We start from the raw sequence: 19,494 nt of genomic DNA, 5'->3' as shown, positions 1-19,494 counted from the left end.
GTAGCTGTGCCAACGATTGAGAAACAACCTACAATAACGTTAAAGGAAAACTGCTAGTTTTCTCGAGTGGCACAGGCTCCAAAAACAGAGCAATAAACAGGATCCAGTCTGGGCGATCACTGCAGAGCCTGCTGTGAACGCTACTACAGCTCCTACAGCAAGAACTCACATACTCAGTAAGAACCAGTGAAATTATACTTGTTCTCATGGTAGCAAGAAAAAGATAGTATGCTTTGCCTCAGAGTATTTACACTTTGCGGGAAGCTGAGTGGTAAAACCCTTAGAAAATTCCCTGCATTGTCGCTTACAATAAACAAGGACAAAAACAACACAATGGCAGATGAAGATTTTTTTTACTTGGTGGAGGAGTAGAGCTAATTATCTTGGACGCATATCATCATACAGTTTTTATATTTCTTGCTACCTTGGTCAGCTGATCCTCCACACTAACAACCAGTTTATTGTACCTATTTCTGCATCTGAAAATGGATGGACTTTTCCAACCCAAAAACAAAAGTGGTAAATTATCTCCACTTTCCTACTTAACAAATCCTGACCAATTGCACAACCTTTAATCGGACAGCAAACATTGTTTTAAGAAATGTTTTGTCAAAAACAAGCAACAAGAATCTTCATAACAGGGCTGGGAAACTGAAAATACACCATTTTGTCGCCATAACTCTGGGAGAAGGAACAAATTATTTCCTGTCTTTGAGTAGTGGCCTTGAGGCGTGCTTGTTCAATTTTTTTAAGTCCACGTTTTTTTCAGAATTCCTCACTGCAGTGTTAGTATTGTTCAGGCACGTTGCCACACACATAAAAAAGTCTTTATTTTCCCACCAAATATGAACATGACCACATAAAAAAAGAGATCCAAGTCAAATATGTCATTCAGTCACAAATGGGATTTTCTAGCCTTTTTAATGATTCCCTCACTTGCTTTCAATAGAAATGTCCTTGAGTGATAATGATCATTGCCACTAACCCAGTAGGCATTTGTCTGGGCAGGAACCTGCAGATACCCATTATCAGATCTAATGACCATCTGTCTACATTCGACCTTGTCTGGACCAGCGCCAAGACAAGAAAGAGTTGCAATCAGAAGCAGGTTCTGGCCATGGATATGAAACGGACCTAAATCATTTGGGTCGAGAGCCTCTTGCTCCCACTGTGTGCTGCCTACCCAACGATAACTTAAGAGATGTGTCAATAGGACCCCAGAGTGTGCTCAGTTTTCCTGCCAGCTCCCTCTGGGAAGGCTGGCAAACCACACAGCTCTGGCTGCTTAGGCCAAAGTAAAAGCTAGACTGGATGGAGAGAGCTGAAAAGAGAAGAAAAGACAAGGATGAGGAGCAAAGAGATTTCAGATCCTGCTTTGTGTAAACCCACTCTCTCTGCAAGCATAATGCGAATGACACACAAAGAGGCATGGCTGCACAAACTGTATTTTGGACAAACGTTTTGTTGCCTCTCTGGTAATATAAAGACTGCTTCTCTTCACTCTTCTCAATATCATGTAATGGTGGAGACATGCTGGCTCATATACAACCTGTTTGCAGCATTAAAAAACTATATAACATAATATGAACATGATGAAAAAGACTTCCCTTTTCCCTCATACATTGCAAAATAACACCGATTTACCACTAAAACCTGCAGCATAAAGTACACATGTAGAACTACAGTACAGTTCTGCAATAAGGGCTGTAAATAAACAAATGTTTATATTCTGCAAAGGTTAGGCATTGTAATGCCTTTTTCTTTGTATTTTCATTTTTATACAGTTTGAATATACAGTTTTGAAAATGCATATTTTTCTGAAAACATATTCCCATCACTATCATCTACACTGGAAAAAATCAAAATCTAGATAAAGCATTTTTTCTTAAAATAAGTACATTTGTTCTTGGATTGAGCAGGTAAAAGAGACATTTTGCCAATGGAACAAGCCAATTTACACTTAAAATAAGAAAACACAATTGCATTGTCTTATTTCAAGTGCCTATTATCTAATTATCTTATTTTAAGAGTAAACATACTCACTCCATTGGCAAATTATCTCATTTACCTACTCAAATTAAGGGTAAATACACTTAATTTAAGACATTTTTACTTATTTCTAGATTGTTTTTCCAGTGTAGGATTCAGTCAGTATTTGATGTTATTAAGGTCTGTTATTCAAAGCAGGAAATGGTTCATCCTAAATTAATGTGTTAAAGATTTTTTATTAACAAGATAAACTAATGAGTTCTGTATTGCCACACATGGAAACAGCTGTGTCCACTGGAGGAGAATACAAGATTAGAAAAGCTCAAAAGGGATGGGGGTAACTATGGATGGTTAATCTTACTGATTTTTGTCTTTTTCTTTTAGGTCCAGAAGTTTTACTGGAAAGCCAGAGTAAGGCAGGTAGGTTTTGTTGCTAACTTCCTATGCTGTTTGATGGTGTCATGACTGATGGATACACAAGGGTCGACTAATTTTAAACCAATTCAGTTTATTCATATAGCGCCAATTCACAACACGTCATCTGAAGGCACTTTACAGGGACAATTCAACCAGATCATAAAGACAGATTGGTTCAAAGTTTTCTATCTAAGGAAAACCAGTTGATTGTATTGACTCATTGACTCAAATGCAATCCCTCACACTAAGCATGCTTGTAGCGACAGTGGAGAGGAAAAACTCCCTTTTAACAGGAAGAAACCTCCAGCAGAACCAGGCTCAGTGTGAACGGCCATCTGCCGAGGCCGAGGCCGACTGGGGCTCAAGGAGACAGAAGCAGAGATACAAAAAGCAACTGTAAACCAGCTCCACAGGCGGGCTACTATGAGAAAAAGCAAAGAGAGCAACCGCATCCATCATCTCTGACACCCTCTGGATGTATTTGTGTGTGAGCTGCAGCACAGCCAATGAAATTAACCTGAATTGAGAAAAAAACAAACAAAAAAACAACAAAACACCAACATGTTCCGAGAAGTAATTTCTGTCAGTTGCTTAAACCTTATAATATTCAACAAAAATTAAAACGTGCAATGACAGAATCAAAGAAGACCAAACCACTACGAATTTTGTCTGACATTTGAAATCACATAAAAAAGGTAGATGGTACCTTTATTTTGGTTACAATGAGATAGCCGACTTTAGCCATCCATGTCTTACTAACACATGTTCAGATGCACTGGTTTTATAATATGTTGAGATAAATACAGATTTAAGTAGAACACTTAGTAGATTATTTTAAAAAGAATCAAAAGGACTTGAAATATGAGGTTATTGACTTGAGATTCGACTCGGCTTGACTGTCTTTTCTTCAGACTTGACTCTGGAGTAGAGGAACAAGATTTCAGATATTACAAAAAAATGACTTAGTCCCACTCCTGTTATTTAAACTGACCACAGAATTAAAGCTGTTTTTTGCCTTCCTTCTTTTTCAGCAGCTTCTTCAGACGGCTGGATAAGGACCTTCAGTAAGTAAATAAGTTCAGCCTCTCCTCTCTCACATTTATCCAGCTGAGTTGGAGGCTCTAAGGGAATTAAGGAGGTATCCTAATGGTGTGATTTTTAAGAGGATATAGAAGAAAAGGGAGGAACGAAGATAACTTTAAAAAAAAGTCAGGGCAGAATCCATCTTTTATATTTGTAGGATTTTTAAGCTCCTGCAGTGTCACAAAACCATCAAAAACGCTTAATTTTTAGGAGGGTAAAACAAATACTTCCAGAATGTCACTTAACAATATAATATCTTCTGTGATACCAACTAAGACTCAACGCCCCTTATTGGAACAGAGCATAAATTCCCTTCTCATGGTGATCAATAAGAAGGGAAGACTTCATAAATGCTGCCATATTTTCACAGTCAATACTATAGCAAATAGCAATTTTGGACGCGTTATGAGCAATTTCATGGGTGAGTTCTCCTTGCCTTTTGGCAATTTGGTTTCTATGACGGATTTGGCAGCGGCAGTCGTGTGACACATCTGCCTTATTGCCTGTGTTTGTCTCGGCCATTGACTCTGACATATTTCCATTTAATGGTGAGAGCAGAACATAGATTTGTAAAGAGATCTGTTAGAGCTTGTCTGTCTGACCTGTAAACATGAATACGCTTAAAACATGTATGGTATCTGTATGCACCTTACTGGACAATGTTATACTCTATATGTTATCATTATGTGCATAGAGATTAATTTATCTGATTGGGTTTGCCCTCTAGCCTGTAGCTTAAATGATGCCCTATGTTTAATGTCTGAAATTTCATTTTGTGTACACTCTGTGTATACAAAATGACAATAAAATTTGCCTAACTAAGTGACAGCTGATCAGTTAGGAATACCACATTTCTGGTTGATAAAGGTTAATTATTTTATTCTAATGCAGAAGTTTACATATACTATGACAATTGTGTCTTTAAAAAAAAAACCTGAAAAAAGGTTGGCCCTCACACCACCTCAGCATTTTTCTATTATGCTACATTCTAACCAGCAACTTCAAAAAGTTTTATAGAAGTTTTTTAATGTTTCACTTAGTTGTGATGCAAAAGGAAATTTGAACTTTTACATTTAAACTCTGAAAATAACATTTACACAAATTCCTTCAATCGGTTCAAGGCTATTGAATTAAGTTTATCCAACTTAAATTATTTAAATTTTCAACTTATAAACTTCATAAATTTAGTTTGATCAACTTGATTCAATTGCTTAACTGTTGAAGCAATTAATTTAAGTTGGAGTTGCACTTTCTTTTAAGATAGTATCATTTATAAACAAAAACACTTGAAATGTTTTCCATGCTGTTTTTCCATTTAGCATAAATTAATTCTTTATAAATAAAGGTGTATTTTGAATGCCTGAGAGGTGTTTTTAAGAATAAAAACAGCATGGGAAAGAGGAAAGGAAAGAGAAAGTTGTGCAGAGGTATAAAGGAGGGTAAGTTTATGGAACAGTTTCTTAAAATCTGAACAACTTTCTTCTTTCTGATCACAAAGCTTTCATTTCACAAAATAATAATGCAAAATACACAACCAGAGGACAGTTTTAAATCAAAATGTATCCAAAGGTTATCATGGCCTAGTCAAAGTAAAACCCAAAATGTATCGACTGCGACTTCAAAGTGTGCATGAAGAAGCTCTCCATCCAACCTGACTGAGTTTAAGATTTTTTTATTTGTAAAGAACCATTAGCCAAACTTCAGTCTCCAAATGTTTAAAAACGCCCTGAAACACTTGCAGCTGTTAGTGAGCAAATAGTTCAAGAAGATATTGCTTACCGGTGACAAATCATATAGGGACATTTTTTAAAAGGCATCTTTAAAGTCACAGAATGGGTATTAAAATACTTCTCCAAAAAAGGTAAAATCAACCCACTGGACTTTTTTTTCAAGTTTGAAGACATTTCGCTTCTCATCCAGGAAGATTTTTCAATTCAGAAGTCAGAAGATGAGATCCATCCATCCATCCATCCATCCATCCATCCATCCATCCATCCATCCATCCATCCATCCATCCATCCATCCATCCACCCACCCACCCACTTGGGCAAGCTCCTCCAGGGGAATTCCAGGGCACTCCCAGGCCAGCCGAGAAACATAGTCCCTCCAGCGTGTCCTGGGTCCTTGAATTGAAAAAGCTTCCTGGATGGGAAGCGAAACATCTTCAAACTTGGAAACGAAGTCCAGTGGATTGTTTTTATTTTTTAAAAACTTTTTTGGAATGAAATGACCTGAATGACTGAGAATCTTCACCAACATATTAAAATACTCTTAATAGGATTAAATCTGAGGCCACTCTGCAGGCAAAAGTTATTTTTACATTTTTTTAACCAAGCAAAAATTCAGCAAATGGTTTTCTCTTCTAAGTTGACTATCATTTTTGAAACTAGAGATTAAAAACTTTAGGTCAGGGCTCATATAGTATCAGAAAACTGATCACAGACATAGTAGTTTTACTCTAATTGCTGCTTTGCATCAACCAAAGGCGTTGGAGTCGTTCAGTGCGCCGTCCTATCACAGCTCTCCCCTGTTTGGGACCAATAAACCAGGCAAACCAACCGCAGCTGCTGGATCCCCTCTGAATTCAGGAGGAAAGGTGTTCCAGGCTGTGATAATTCACCCAGGGAGCCTTGGCACATTTGTTTTTTTCTGCATAAACTTGAAAAACATAGAAGGGATGCCAACATATTCCGAGTGTTGATTCCTGCATTGTTTTGAAGGCAGTTCTGGGGGGATGGATGCGAGCAGAGGCGCACCGAGGCAGCGCTGACACAGACCCGGCTCAGCTGTGGAAAACCCAGGAGGACAAACCGACGACTGCTTTTAAAACATTAACAGGCCACAGATCAGCGGCTGCTCCTTATTCTGCACGTGTTCGGATTTCATATGAGGATCTGGAAGAAAAAGCACGTTTCCAATCTACTCTCTTGCTTTGCAATGAGAGAGAAAACAGCAGCGCTTTGATTTCTTAATTCCCTTCTCCCCATCTCGCCCTGGTTTGTTTCCTGCTCTTCCAGCTGTGATTATCTCCTGCTTTCATGTTCTGGCTTTGCTGTTGTCGATCACTGTGGGATCAACTCGTTTAGATTTCAAAAGTGTGCAAAAGAGAGGACAGCGCTGGCACCCATCCATGCGCGCTGCGCGCCGTGTTTTTATGATTAATATGCAACTGTGACTTTAAACGGAGGCAGAAAATATCGCATGCTTCTTACATCTGCTCGCTGCACACTGGAAGGAATCATTTCTTTGATGCAAATTTCTGCAAACGCTCTGATTTTGAACCTTTTTTTAACCGGCTGTCAGTGACGCAACCTCTCACATAGACTGCACGAGAAATCCACGCGTGGAAGGGCGTGAACTTGGCAACATCCTCCTCATAAATAAAGCATCTTCTTATTCATAATCCCAACTCGCGCAGTTTGCAGCCATCTAAAGTCATCCTGCTGGGAACGATGGATCTGAAAGCGGACTCGGAGGACATGGACTACAAGCAGCCGGCTCCCATTGAAGTTTTTGCCACCAGGTCCACGCTGCACGGCATCTCGCACATGTTCACTTATGAACGAAAGTACGTGAAGCGCAGCCTGTGGATCGTGTTCTTCATGGCCTCTTTGGGGGTGTTGGTGATGGTCTGCGTGGACAGGGTGCAGTTTTACTTCGCTTATCCCCACGTCACCAAGCTGGACGAGGTGGCCGCGTCCATGATCGTGTTCCCTGCGGTCACCTTCTGCAACCTCAACTCCTTCCGCTTCAGCCAGGTGACTCCTAACGACCTGTACCACGCGGGGGACTTCCTCGCCCTGCTCAATGGAAGGTGTGTAAGTTTAATTGAAACTAAGCCTCTGATGGTTTTGGCCATAAACACCTTTGACATCTTGTTTCAATCATTAAAACCAAAATATCAAAGTGCAATAAAGGGTTTCTGTGGAGTAAAGTTTTAAACTCATGTTTTAATAGGAATTAACTCATGCACTCCTTCTGAGATACTATAAAAGTTAAGTAATTGAAACAATTTCAAGTGTATCTCAATAAATAAGTCTGTCACTGAAAAGTGGATTTTCTTCAGTTGCTTAATAAGATTTAACACTATTATTATGTATGAGTAACAGCCATTAAAATTTAAAGTTTCTCGGAAAAGAAAAATTGTCCTGGGCTGTCACAAAAAAGTCAGTTGGCTCTGACACTTTACATATTGAGGGTGAACAAACAATTACTATTACCTAAAAAAGCTGGATATGCAGAGTATCCAAACATGTTAATGGAAAGTTGAGTGGAAGGAAAATGTACACCAAAGTTGGTTAAAGTCGTAGGGAAGCGGCTGTTCAAACAGTTGCATTTCTGAATTCTCCCGAGTGGTGCACGACTTAACACTAGTGAATAAAGTGAATGTGATTAGTCGTTTATCTAAAGGGTGGGATTGTTGTGGTGGAAGGTTCGCAAGCAAGTTTGGTTGTGGCCGGTTCCTCGAAAGCATCTTGGTAACCAGTTAGCAACTTAGTGCTAGTAGTAGCACTAAACTGGTGACTTAGAAATTACACTGTCAAGGAACGCTATGGACAGAGGAAACATGCAAGAGAAGGAGGGTTTAGTGTCGGAGGTCGTGGATGAGTCTCCTCCATCATCCATTTTTATTTAGATGAGGAAAGCGGGGACGAAGATGTTGTGGAAGAGGCAAAAGCGGCAGAAGCTTGGTTTGGTGTAGAAGGCTTACAGCCGTACATGTTTGAGCCCTTGCCTCGCAACGCTGCCAGTTCTGTTAGCTCTACACTTGCTGAAGACACAGACGCTGCGACATACCGTATGAATCAAGAAGCTATGACCGAAAAAATTTGATTGACTGATGAACGTTGATTTATGATTGGCCAAATTTAGGTGTACAGGCTGACATAGAACTACCTGGCCTGCATAAGATAATGAAAAAAACCCAGGATTTTTTTTTAAATAGAAATTTTCTAACTTTTGAGACAATATGGTGTGATAAAGAGTACATTTATATACCGTACATGTTTAATCCAGAATGATTTGACATTTAACACTGCTTAAAACTTTAAACAGTGCTTGTATGAGTAATTGCTACAGACTCAAAGTCACATGCTTACTAGAAGGAGAAATAACTGTAAAGTGGATGATTTGATCGTCTAATGGTTTGTTTTATATGTAACTGAGCTTATTAGGTCGCTCCTGTACCAGAGACAATCCAAAAAGTCAAACCTGGGTGAAGGAGAAGAAGAATTGGACTGTTTCTAGGATTTCATCAGTCCCCTTTGAAGATGAAAGCAAACTTAGGATTTTGTTCAAAAATGAAGATCAAAGAGGTTGGAAGAAGATTGAAAAGGTGCTAATCCAAGTCGCTTGAGATCCTTTAAGTTTCTTTGCTTGTTGATGATTTAGAGGAACCCTGTCATCTGCTATTTTTGGACCATCATTTTTAGTAAGTCTAAAGTCAGCTGATTCTGATTTCATATTTTAGTGGGACATGGCACACAACAGCATTACCATATGTATCTATACCAGCTTTGATGACATAAGTGGCCAGTGGACCGTCCGTCCAAAAACTAATTGTTTACAGGCATTTATTAATTTAGGGTCACATACGGGGCAGGTGGCCAACCCTGGGGGGCCGGTGAGAAAGACCCTGAACTGGTCACTAGTCCAATACAGTCAGGCCAGCAGGCTAGACTGACCTTAACCCCAATGCAAATATGTGGGTGTTTTTATAGAGGAAGATGAGGGGCTGAGGAAGAGTTGAAGCCATATGAAGGCCTCCTCATCATCTTAGTAGAGCAACAGGCGTATTGCCTCCATGCCAAACTGCACTACTGCGTTAATGCAAGCTAATAATAGCAATATAATTGCAAGTCACTGAAAATAATTTAACTGCAATGGCAGTTAGAAACTTTGTTCAATTTAGATTTAACAACAGTTTGACACTGAGCTTTCTCACTCCAGCCCTTTATGCTTAAAGTTGGTTTAACACCACAACTGCCATCCCTGACCATCCCTGGACCGTAAGTGAAATGTTATTTTTGGGCCCCCTGCAACTCGTGCCACAAAGTTCTTTTTTAACAACAAACTCACAATCAAGGGAAGCAGAAGTTTCCCTGTGTTTTACGTCTATTGCTTGCACCAAATTCCTGATGCCGCATGGATGACGTGTTGATGTGTCATTGCTCTGCATGAGAGAGCCTGTCTAAATTTGCACCCACCATGATTGGTCAGATGTCGAGAGCTGGTCATCAGTGAGAGGTCAGATTAAAGGTGGTCTCTTTTCTCGCCTCCCCCTTACGGTGTAGAGCTTATGCACAACAGTGCGTATTCATTGCAAATATGTGCTATCACATCCTAAAAGTGGCCCCGTTGCGTCCCCACGCAGAGTGCATTTTCTGCATTTAGGTAGGGATGCAACACAGAAGGAAAGAGAGTTGCAGCTAGAACACAGATTCAGAAGTAACAACTTTTCTGCACACGAGTAACAGTAGAATCCTGCCACAATGGACTATGAGAGGAAAAGCTTTCAGGGTTATGAAAACAATAGTGACACATTATAAAAAAGTATCTAAATATGTTTACAATCACAATATTGGTTAAATATATTTACATTTTTAACTAAATATTCCTGGATAGATGTTGAAATGTCTTCAGAAAAAAACGGAGGGACATTGGTTGCTTTCCAATTTAAGCCTGTTGTGTTTGATTTTTCAGCGCTACAAAGGACTGAGTGCATATACTGCAGTATGATATAATATACTAGGCTGGCCAGGCAGATTGATATGCCGTGTATATGTCGTATCAGTGGCGGGGCTCTCAGGTGACTGACCCGAAAACTCCGTTTTTGCAACTTGCTGTTTTTGTCTTCTTGTATTCCATGAAACGTGTGAAGCTAAGAATAGCAAATACATAATAATAAAAAAGAAATGTCAATAATGCTGCTGTCGTTGAGGTTTTAAAGTTAGATCAATCATACTTAGGCACTTAGACATCTGAACCACTAACCTGCAAAATCTGTGCCCAAGAAAGTTAGGGGAGTGGTGGCCTAGTGGTTAGGGCATAGAGCTTGGGATCCTGAGGTTCTGAGTTCAAGCCCAGTCCCCACAGAATGCCACTCTGAGTCCCAGAGCAAGACCCTTAACCCCACACAAAAAGCCCCACAGGCTTTCGTTGCTCTGTACTGGTGAAAGTGTAATGACAAAAAAAACTTAAAGGGCATAATTTAAACGCCACTGCGTTGTGGTTGCCATCTTGCTGTTATGCTAACAGAAACACAGGACGCATCCTGAAGTCCTGCCTTCCGCGCTTTGGTTGATCCGGCCAGATCTGATTTACCAGACTGAATTACACCGATGTAATTCAGTTTGGCTTTGCCAGGCTAATGATATACAGTAAATGTAGATATTGTACATGATACTGAACTTTTCCATGATTTTCTGATCCACTGAGATCCATAAAACTGTTGAATTTAGTCAGAAAACTGGACATTTCTTTACTTTGGTGAGAAGATCCCCAAAGCTTCTTGAAAGAAATTCATAAAATACTTCAGTTTAGTATTTCACTAAAGTCCTGCAAAACATCACTTTAGAGTCAAACACTGACAACAGTATAGAGATTCAACCCAAATAGGTTACGATTTCTGAATTGTCTTGGGTGAAGCCTTGTCTGCCAAACAAGTTCAAAGCTCTGTGAATATTGGTCTGTTTTCACTGTCACTATAGGAGCAATGGGAACACTGCAAAACAACATGGACAAAGCATGTAAAGCCTTTTAAAGCTCTGGACTCCACTGGCCTTCTGACGCAGCTAAGGAAGATGGAGGGTCATGCATGAAAGGCGGCCCCTGAAAGCAGAGTGAAAGCAAATTAAAGCATTAGCATTAGAGTTAATAATGAAGAGAATTATGATTCCTGTTATATGAAGCTCTCATTTTACATTCATCCTGTTATCTAATGTCTTTGAAATAAAATATGTTTCTAATATCATGGTTTGATAAAGAAAAAGTAGAACATAGAACTCTCTCAGATACCCGATCCTAGCTGTTTCTAAGTTCACATTTGAAAACATTTCCGCTGATCTAATTTTATTTTGCCATAATGTTGCATAAATATCCATACATGCATTTTAAAGTCTCCTGCTCTTTGTGACAGTGTAGAGATGTGTGTTCTTCAGTTGACACCCTCTCCCTCCAAACCTGTTGCTCCCTACCGTGCTTTGATCATATAGTTTTTTAGCAGCTTGTATAAATTCACTGCATCATGTTCAAAGTGTTAAAATATTTTTTCTTTTTGTTTTTGAGTGCCACCCGTCTTATTCGGATCACAGTCCCTTGAAGGATACAGATGAAAACCCTCACTTTGTTTTGCAGCAAACAAAACTCACACATTGGAAAATAGTACTTCACTAAATCACAAATAAAATACATACTAAAACCGGAGTTCTAATCCCACCTTGAACACACCACTCTTTTTATTTTTAGCATATTGATCCACACAGCTCTGCAGCCTAAGGTACAGAGTACATATTGTGCATGCTGTACATGCTCAGCTAACATGGATCCAATTCCCCATTCTCAGTCTGACCATTGTTTGTCTATGACCCACATGCATGCATGCATATCAGAGGTGACATCCCTACTGGGAAGTAATTTCCTTTATCGAAGCTGTAGCACTAATGCTTCAGGCTCTTTGTAATATACGCATCAGTGAGTGTGCTTACTTTACATACGTGGATATTCTTCTCCGCTAGTTCTGGTAGCTCTAATTAAATATCAGGGTGTTATAGCTGTTATGTAGAAGTATAGAAGAAGAGGGAAGATGTGAAAGAATTCATAAAAATAAAAACAGCAAAAGCAAAGAACTAAAGGCACAAGACAAAGGGAAAAGGAAACTAAAAATAGCTGCATTTGCTCCAAGTGACTTTGATGAGCTGACTTTAGATGGAGGGAGGGGACTACAAGCTGAGGCAATTAACTTGTGTCTCATAAGCTGTGTGATGAACATGCCTTTATCCCTGTGTAATTAGTGCTGTTTGTTAAGCTACAGAGTTGTCCCTCTGATTAACACTCTCACATCTCCCATTGTTTCTTGCCCTCTCTGTTCTTTCGGCTTTGAGGCGACTTCCATTTTAATTTCTTGCTCTGAGAAAAGTAAGGTTTAGGACATTTATTCTGAAAGAAGACACCTTTTTGGGTAGTTTTTCTCTTAAGTTTGTCTGAAGTGTGGCAGAAGCCATGTTGAAAAAACAGCTTGTTATTAATCATGGCACAACAAAAAATAAAAAAGCAGAACTAACTGAAATGACAAAACAGACCTTTCAAAAATATTTAGAAAGGCTGTAGGTCATTTTGGCCCTTCACAATTTGGCCCCCATTTTATACCAATGCATTCATTGTTACCTCATACTATATACTAACTGCAGAATTAGATAACAGTTTATTTTTTGCCTGTAGTCTAGTAATGTTTGTGAATTATGAAGAGTAATTTCCGTAAAAAATATTGAATATGATTTTCAATTGTGTTTTTAGTTTATTTATATAACACTAATTCACAGCACATGTCATCTCAAGGCATCTTGCAGAGTATATTTATCCAAATCATAAAGTCAGATTGGTTAAACGTTTTTTAAATACCTGAAAGAGGATTCTGTTGTGGTATGGAAGCAAATCGTTACCATATTTAAAATGAAAAAGCATTTCCAGAAATGCTTTTTCATTTTAAGAATGTGGCTGCATTGTTTGACTCATAAATGAAATTAGTAATCAATCATCCTATTTGCATTTTCATTTTCTTCTTCAACACTGCTCATTCTTTTACTTAATTAAAATTAAAAAGAAAAAGACATTTGAGATTTATTTTTCAAAATGTACCCCAGCAAATACATACCAAAATTCAATTTGAAATGTAAAATGTGAAAATGAAAAAGAATTTCTGGAAATGCTTTTTCATTTTAAGAATGTGGCTGCATTGTTTGGCTCATAAATGAAATTAGTAAAATATTTAAAGGAGAAAACTAGACAAGAACTAGGGATCACGTAAGTAGGTACAGTCCGGTCCTGCCTTACAGAGTCAGAGGTAGTACGCAGTACCGGGAACGGCTGCCAACTTAAAAGCGTCATTCAGAACCAGTCACTGCTGCATATTGAGTTTGAACATCTATCCTTTACTAAAATGCTGTCCAAATGGCTATTTACACATATTCAACATTGCTTATGAAAAATTTTGGGTGCTTTTGGAGCTTCAACATCCTTTCCTTGTTTCTTTCCAATCCCCTCCAAACAGGGGCTCTTGACATTGCCAGCCTTCATGACGTGGATCACGAACTTAATGTCTTTCTGCTGCATGTAGAGTTCCGGACTAAAATCAGTTAGTTAGTTAGATAATAGTTGTTTTTCATATTATTTGTTCCATTGAACAGCTCAGGGGAAAAAATTATTATGAGTCAAAGAGAGTTCACTTAGCAGCAGGCAAGGCACCGACTTCTGAAACACGCAGTGGTGACTTAAGGCCCATTCATACCTCACGTAAAAGACGGATACGGATACGTGTGGAGTGTTTCATACGTTCTAACCGTCGATTTCGTCCGTACTTTGACACGAAAATTGGGAGCTTACGCTTACGAACGAAACGGATCAATACGGAGCAATACTACCGGAAACGGTGGGGGCGCTATTGAGTTTTTAGTACAAAATGTCAACAGAATCAGGTCTTGGACCATCGCCATGTTTTGATCAATGACGAATCATTGGCGCCCAGCATTGCCACCTAGAGGAAATACGGGTTATTGCGCACCTCAACGGACGGAGGTATGAAGGACTCAACGGATAGAACGTACGGACAGAAATACGGACGTGCAGGCCAAACGTGAGGTATGAATGGGCCTTTAGGGGAGGGGTGCGTTTGATTTAATGCATTTTGTTCGTCTTATTCAATTGGTCTAAAAACATTGAAAAACGAAGCTCTCAATGGGACAGGAGGGACAATCAGTTATGACATTTCAAACATTCTTGTTGTTGACTAAATTATGGTAAATATGTTTTAAATAATAAAAGGGAAAAAAAGAGACAAATTTCAAGTATTTTAATTCTGAGTCACGGGGTGATGGAGACAGCGAGGGCTGAGTTCTTCCTGAAGGCCACAACCATCTCCCCTGTTTTTAGAGCGTTGAGCTCCAGGTTGTTCTGCCTGCAGCAGGTCGCCAGATGGTCAACCTTCCACCAGTAGGCGGACTAGTCACCCATCAGAGATAAGTCGGATGAGAGTGATGTCGCCGCGAACTTCAGAAGCTTGACAGACGTATGACTGGCGGTGCAGCTGTTGGTTTACAGGGAGTAGAGCAGAGGAGAAGAAGCTTCACCTTCACCTGCTGCTTCCTGTCAGACAGGAAGTCTGTAATCCACCTGCAGGTGGAGCAGGCACACTCAGCTGGGAGAGCTTCTCCTGAAGCAGAGATGGGATGATTGTATTGAAGGCAGAGCTGAAATCCACAAACAGGTGTAGATACCTGCTGAATCCAGGCGCTGGAGGATGTAGTGGAGGGCCAAGTTGACAGCGTCCTCTGCAGACCTGTTGGCTCTGTGGGCAAATTATAGGGGGTCCAGAAGGGGGTCAGTGATCTCTTCCAGGTGTGAAAGCACAAGGCGCCCAAAAGACTTCATAACCACAGATGTCAGGGCGAAGGGTCTAAAGTTATTAAGTCCTGTGGACCTATATGTGTCACTCACATATAGGGTTGTTATGTTTAATGCTGTTTGTAGCACTGTCTCCTTACAACGGGAGGAGTTTGATCTTAAGCCTAGGCTTTTTCTGCATGCAGTTTGCATGTTTTTTCTTTGTATGTGTGGGTTCCCCCTGGGTGCTCGCCTTTCCCCGACAGTCCACAATCTTGACTGTTAGGTTGATTGCTAACTCTAAATTGGTGGAGATTGCTACCAGCTTTCCGTGACCCTGAAGAACAAGTGGAAGAAAATGGATGATTATTTTTTTAATCTACATGTCATGCTTACCAGGACCCTAAAGATATATTTAAAAAGTGCTTTTCATTTCTGTCTTGTCCATACCAGTAAAATTATAAAATCTTGAGCTGCAACAATTGCTTATCTAATCTTTTTTTAATTAACCAAATCCTAATCAGATTGTAAAAGCTCCTTAGGAGAATTTTACAGAGTTTAACCTAGATGAAGCTAAAATAACACCACCAAAGGAGATTTGAAAACGTCTATTCTAAAAATAATATTAAAATGCAACATCTTTACTTGTGCAGTTTTTGCTTAATTACTGCTGAGGGCTTTAGCTTCAGTAGGTTTACATGTCTGAAAACACTCACAAATTTTCCACCCACATAGTAATCTATCAAACCTGAAACTGACAGTTTTTGCATCTATATTAAACAATTTGAAATTCATATGCAAACTCGTATGCAAACTTTTCTGGGTTAATTTTTAGCACAAATAAGACGTTAGTATAATGTACATAGAAAGAGATTCTGTGTGCATGTGAACATATTTGTACTGTGATAAATAACAGTAGAATAATATTAATAGGGATAAGGGCATCTGCACAGGACAGATTAATGCAGTGGAAAACCAGCAATCCAAACGCAATTGAACCAAAACAAAAAAATTAAACAAACAATATGACTGAACTTAAAGGGCTTAAATCATGTAATTTAGTTTTTAAATATGTTTTCATCATATTCCTTCATTGAAATTGTGCCAAAAACTGGTATTTCACTTGATTTGTGCATGCCAAAGTCAGCCAGGAAGCATCTCCCCAACTTTCTCTGATCAGCAACCAGTGGTGTGAGGCAGAGCACAATCATTTCTGATCAAAATTGAGATGAAGAGGCTTTTTTAGCTCCTAATCTTCACATTGACAGCAATCGTTCTTCTTTTTATGGCATTTTTTAAGTAAGTATTTTCAGCTTTACACCATTTTCCATTTACCTAGAGCTGAAACCAGACATTTACATACATTTAGTAATAATAATAAAAAAAAATCCCCAATATCTTTCATTGTCAATCATTGCTCCTTATGTAGCATAAAAAAATGTAAAGTAATCATCGAGCGCATGACGAGGAGAATTTTTTGCACACAAAAAATGAGATTATAGTTTGCAAATGCAGTCAAGGACAGAGACACTAGCTGCTTTCAGACATGTCCTGGTGTCTAATGAGGTTAATATCTAATCGTTTAGGTATAATGAAGCCCTCTTGGAGAAAACAGGACGCCTGTCTGCATAGGAACACTATCAAAATTCTGAAGTGAAGCGTCGTCTCCACTCACAGCATCATGTTGCTGTTTTGCTGGTGACAGGAATTGTCACGTCACAAGCTAGTGCATCATCAGGAAGGAACATTTGGTAGAGATATTAAAATAATCAATCCGTCCGCCAAGAAATAAAAGCTTGGAGATAAATTAGTCTTCAAAATGGCATATTGTAATTTGAGCATATTGACAAATTAGTCTCAAAGTGACTTGAGGACAAGAAACATGATTGTGTTTGAAAGACCATTACTAAGAAATTTAAAAGAAGCATAAAAAAGAAGAAAAAACTCAAATGATCTTGTTCGTTTTTTTTACATGACTGAATAACTGTTACAATACTTACTGAACCAAACCTGGACAAATATTTAGTTTATGTGAATACCTTGATTTCCATATTAGTCAAAGCTAAACAGAACAGATACATGTCATGTATAAAGGGAATTTTAAAGGTTTGCCAAAGACTCTCTATTGTATTTATGATTGAACTTTGACTGAATCAGTCTTTTTTACACAGTTGTTTTAAAATTTTCTTTTATGGACATAAAAAAAAAGCCCATAACAAATACACATTATTAGTCATCCATCTTCCCTGGAACCCCAAGTACACTTTATAACTTTAAAGAAAATGAAATTGACACATTACAGCTTTTTGCAAAAAAGGAATAAACACGTATCTTCAATTTCCTCTAGCTATTTAGCTTAGCCTTTAAAAAAAAAAACAACCCAACAAGCATCCTTCTTACAGAATCTTTCAACCTATCATGAAAAACATTAAGTACGCAGAGATTGCTTTGGTACATCATGTTCAATCACACGAGAAAATAACGTCTTTTCTTTAAAAGTCTGTAGCCTTTTGTCTGTATCGCATTTAACACAAACAACGAAAATGTTTAAATTAAAATTGTACTTTTTATAGGTTCCAAATAAGCATTTGTGTTTTGGCTCAACCGTAAGCCTGTCTTAATAGTTTTTGTTTGCACTAACAGGCATGAGGTATTTCATTCATTCTCAGAAAAAAATCTGTTTCTAGATCAGATTTCCATGTTTGCAGATAAGAAAGGCCGTTTTTCCTCTGAGGCCAGAATTGACGGGGTCTTTCTAACACATAAATATTCTCTAAAGTACTTGATTGCCATGGATTCATTTAGGCTGTATTATCTATTTACTGAACAGTAAACCTTAACCACAATCTTTAGCAGTCATTAACAGCTTTATCCGCAGTTCACTTTTTTCATGCCAAGGAAAAGCATCTTAAGAGCATGATGCTGCCTCCACCATGTAGATTTATCACAAGTAGTTTAAAATGTCACACAGGCAAAAACACTTTAAGATTGTCTGTAGGTCCCTGATCATTATAATAGACCAGAGGTCACGGATTAGAGGACCACGGTCCAGATCCGGACCAACCTGCTGGCTGATCCGGACCCGACCCGATGCAAAACATTTATAAATTATCGCATGTTGTCCAACGATAGTGTCTAATTTCACTTGCGCCGCTCCTCCTGTTAATACGGTAAAGCCCTCCAGAGCTTCCAGCACCAGGCTGCACATGATCCAAATTAGCCAATGAGCTGCTGTCAGTCTGGGTTGCTGCTGCTGCTACTTTTAGACTCAGCAGGCAAACCTGTGGCAAGCCGGGCGATGGGAAAGAAGGAGAAGATGATGAGAAAAAGAGAGCAGAGAAAGTGTGGACTGCTGGAAGAACTGTGGTGAACTGGTGACAGAAAAGTGAAATGGCGTGCTCAAAGATAACCCTGTACATTTTTAATATGTTTGGCTCAACCTGCTGTTGTGAAGCAGGATTCTCCACCATGAACATTAACAAAAAATAAATATGGATCCAGGCTCAAAATGAGCTCCTTGATATGTGCTTTAGAATGGCTTAGTCTCCATTCAAACCCAGGTTTAAAGCCTTGCAGGGCAGCATAAAGCCCACTGCCAACATTAAGACAGAAAAAAAAATAAAAATAATAAACAGACAGTTCAAGTGTTTTATAAAATATGTGAATCAGGAAATTGTCTATGGTATATAGCAAACTGAACGATTTTTGTTTTCTACTTAAAAAAACACTTAAGAATTTAAAATGTAAAAAAAAATTCTATTTTTTTTTTTAATATTTTTTAATGTAAAAATTCTATGTATAACATAGATGCATAAAAACCTATTTAAATTTCAGTGTTAAATGCTGTTGAAAGTAACAGATTATAATACAAAATGTCCCCGGACGTTTACTGGTTGTTGATTTTCTTTATTCTGACTTTTAATTTATTCGGATTTTTAATTGTTCACCCCTGCAATAGACAATTGAATAGAAGGGTGCAATGGAAGCTAGGGGGGGTTAATGAATGATATCAATAAAGGAGGAGGACCAAAATCGTGCTTTGTAGAGATTCCGCCCTTTTTTCCACTGGTTTGAAGAAAAAGCCCATGAGAAAAACAAACCAAGACACTTTCACACTCCAGATTGTCTGGAAGGTTTTAGCTAAACTCCAAACCAAAAATCTTAACATGAAAAATTCTAATTTTCAAGAGATAGCACCTTAAACAATGGGTCTGTTATGCTGATAAAATTGAACAAACTAACATGTTTTATAGCCTCTTATACTTGCTTTTTTTCTGTTTTAAATCCTAAAGCACCATTTAGTTATTTTACATAAATTTGTAATTTTAATAAATTCATAAATGCCTCCTTAGCTGTTGAAACATAAATGCTTACATAAAAATAACTTTTTTTTCTATTCAGAACAGTTTT

General features: G+C 38.5%; 1 protein-coding gene across 1 annotated transcript in view; it reads left to right on the top strand.

Moving 5' to 3' along the window:
• The first annotated feature begins 6,017 nt into the window (after window positions 1–6,017).
• asic1b (acid-sensing (proton-gated) ion channel 1b) overlaps window positions 6,018–19,494 on the top strand; it is a 286,951-nt gene continuing 273,474 nt past the window's right edge. Inside the window, exon 1 of the mRNA XM_038293188.1 lies at window positions 6,018–7,303. Within this exon, the coding sequence (XP_038149116.1) occupies window positions 6,942–7,303 (362 nt within the window). The 5' untranslated portion in view covers window positions 6,018–6,941. The remainder of the gene's footprint in view (window positions 7,304–19,494) is intronic.

Source organism: Cyprinodon tularosa, unplaced genomic scaffold (assembly GCF_016077235.1).
Source record: "Cyprinodon tularosa strain WSP-4 unplaced genomic scaffold, ASM1607723v1 ctg322, whole genome shotgun sequence".
Lineage (NCBI taxonomy): Eukaryota > Metazoa > Chordata > Actinopteri > Cyprinodontiformes > Cyprinodontidae > Cyprinodon > Cyprinodon tularosa.
The sequence above is the reverse complement of the archived record's forward strand: the minus strand, read 5'-3'. Positions and strand labels throughout refer to the sequence as shown.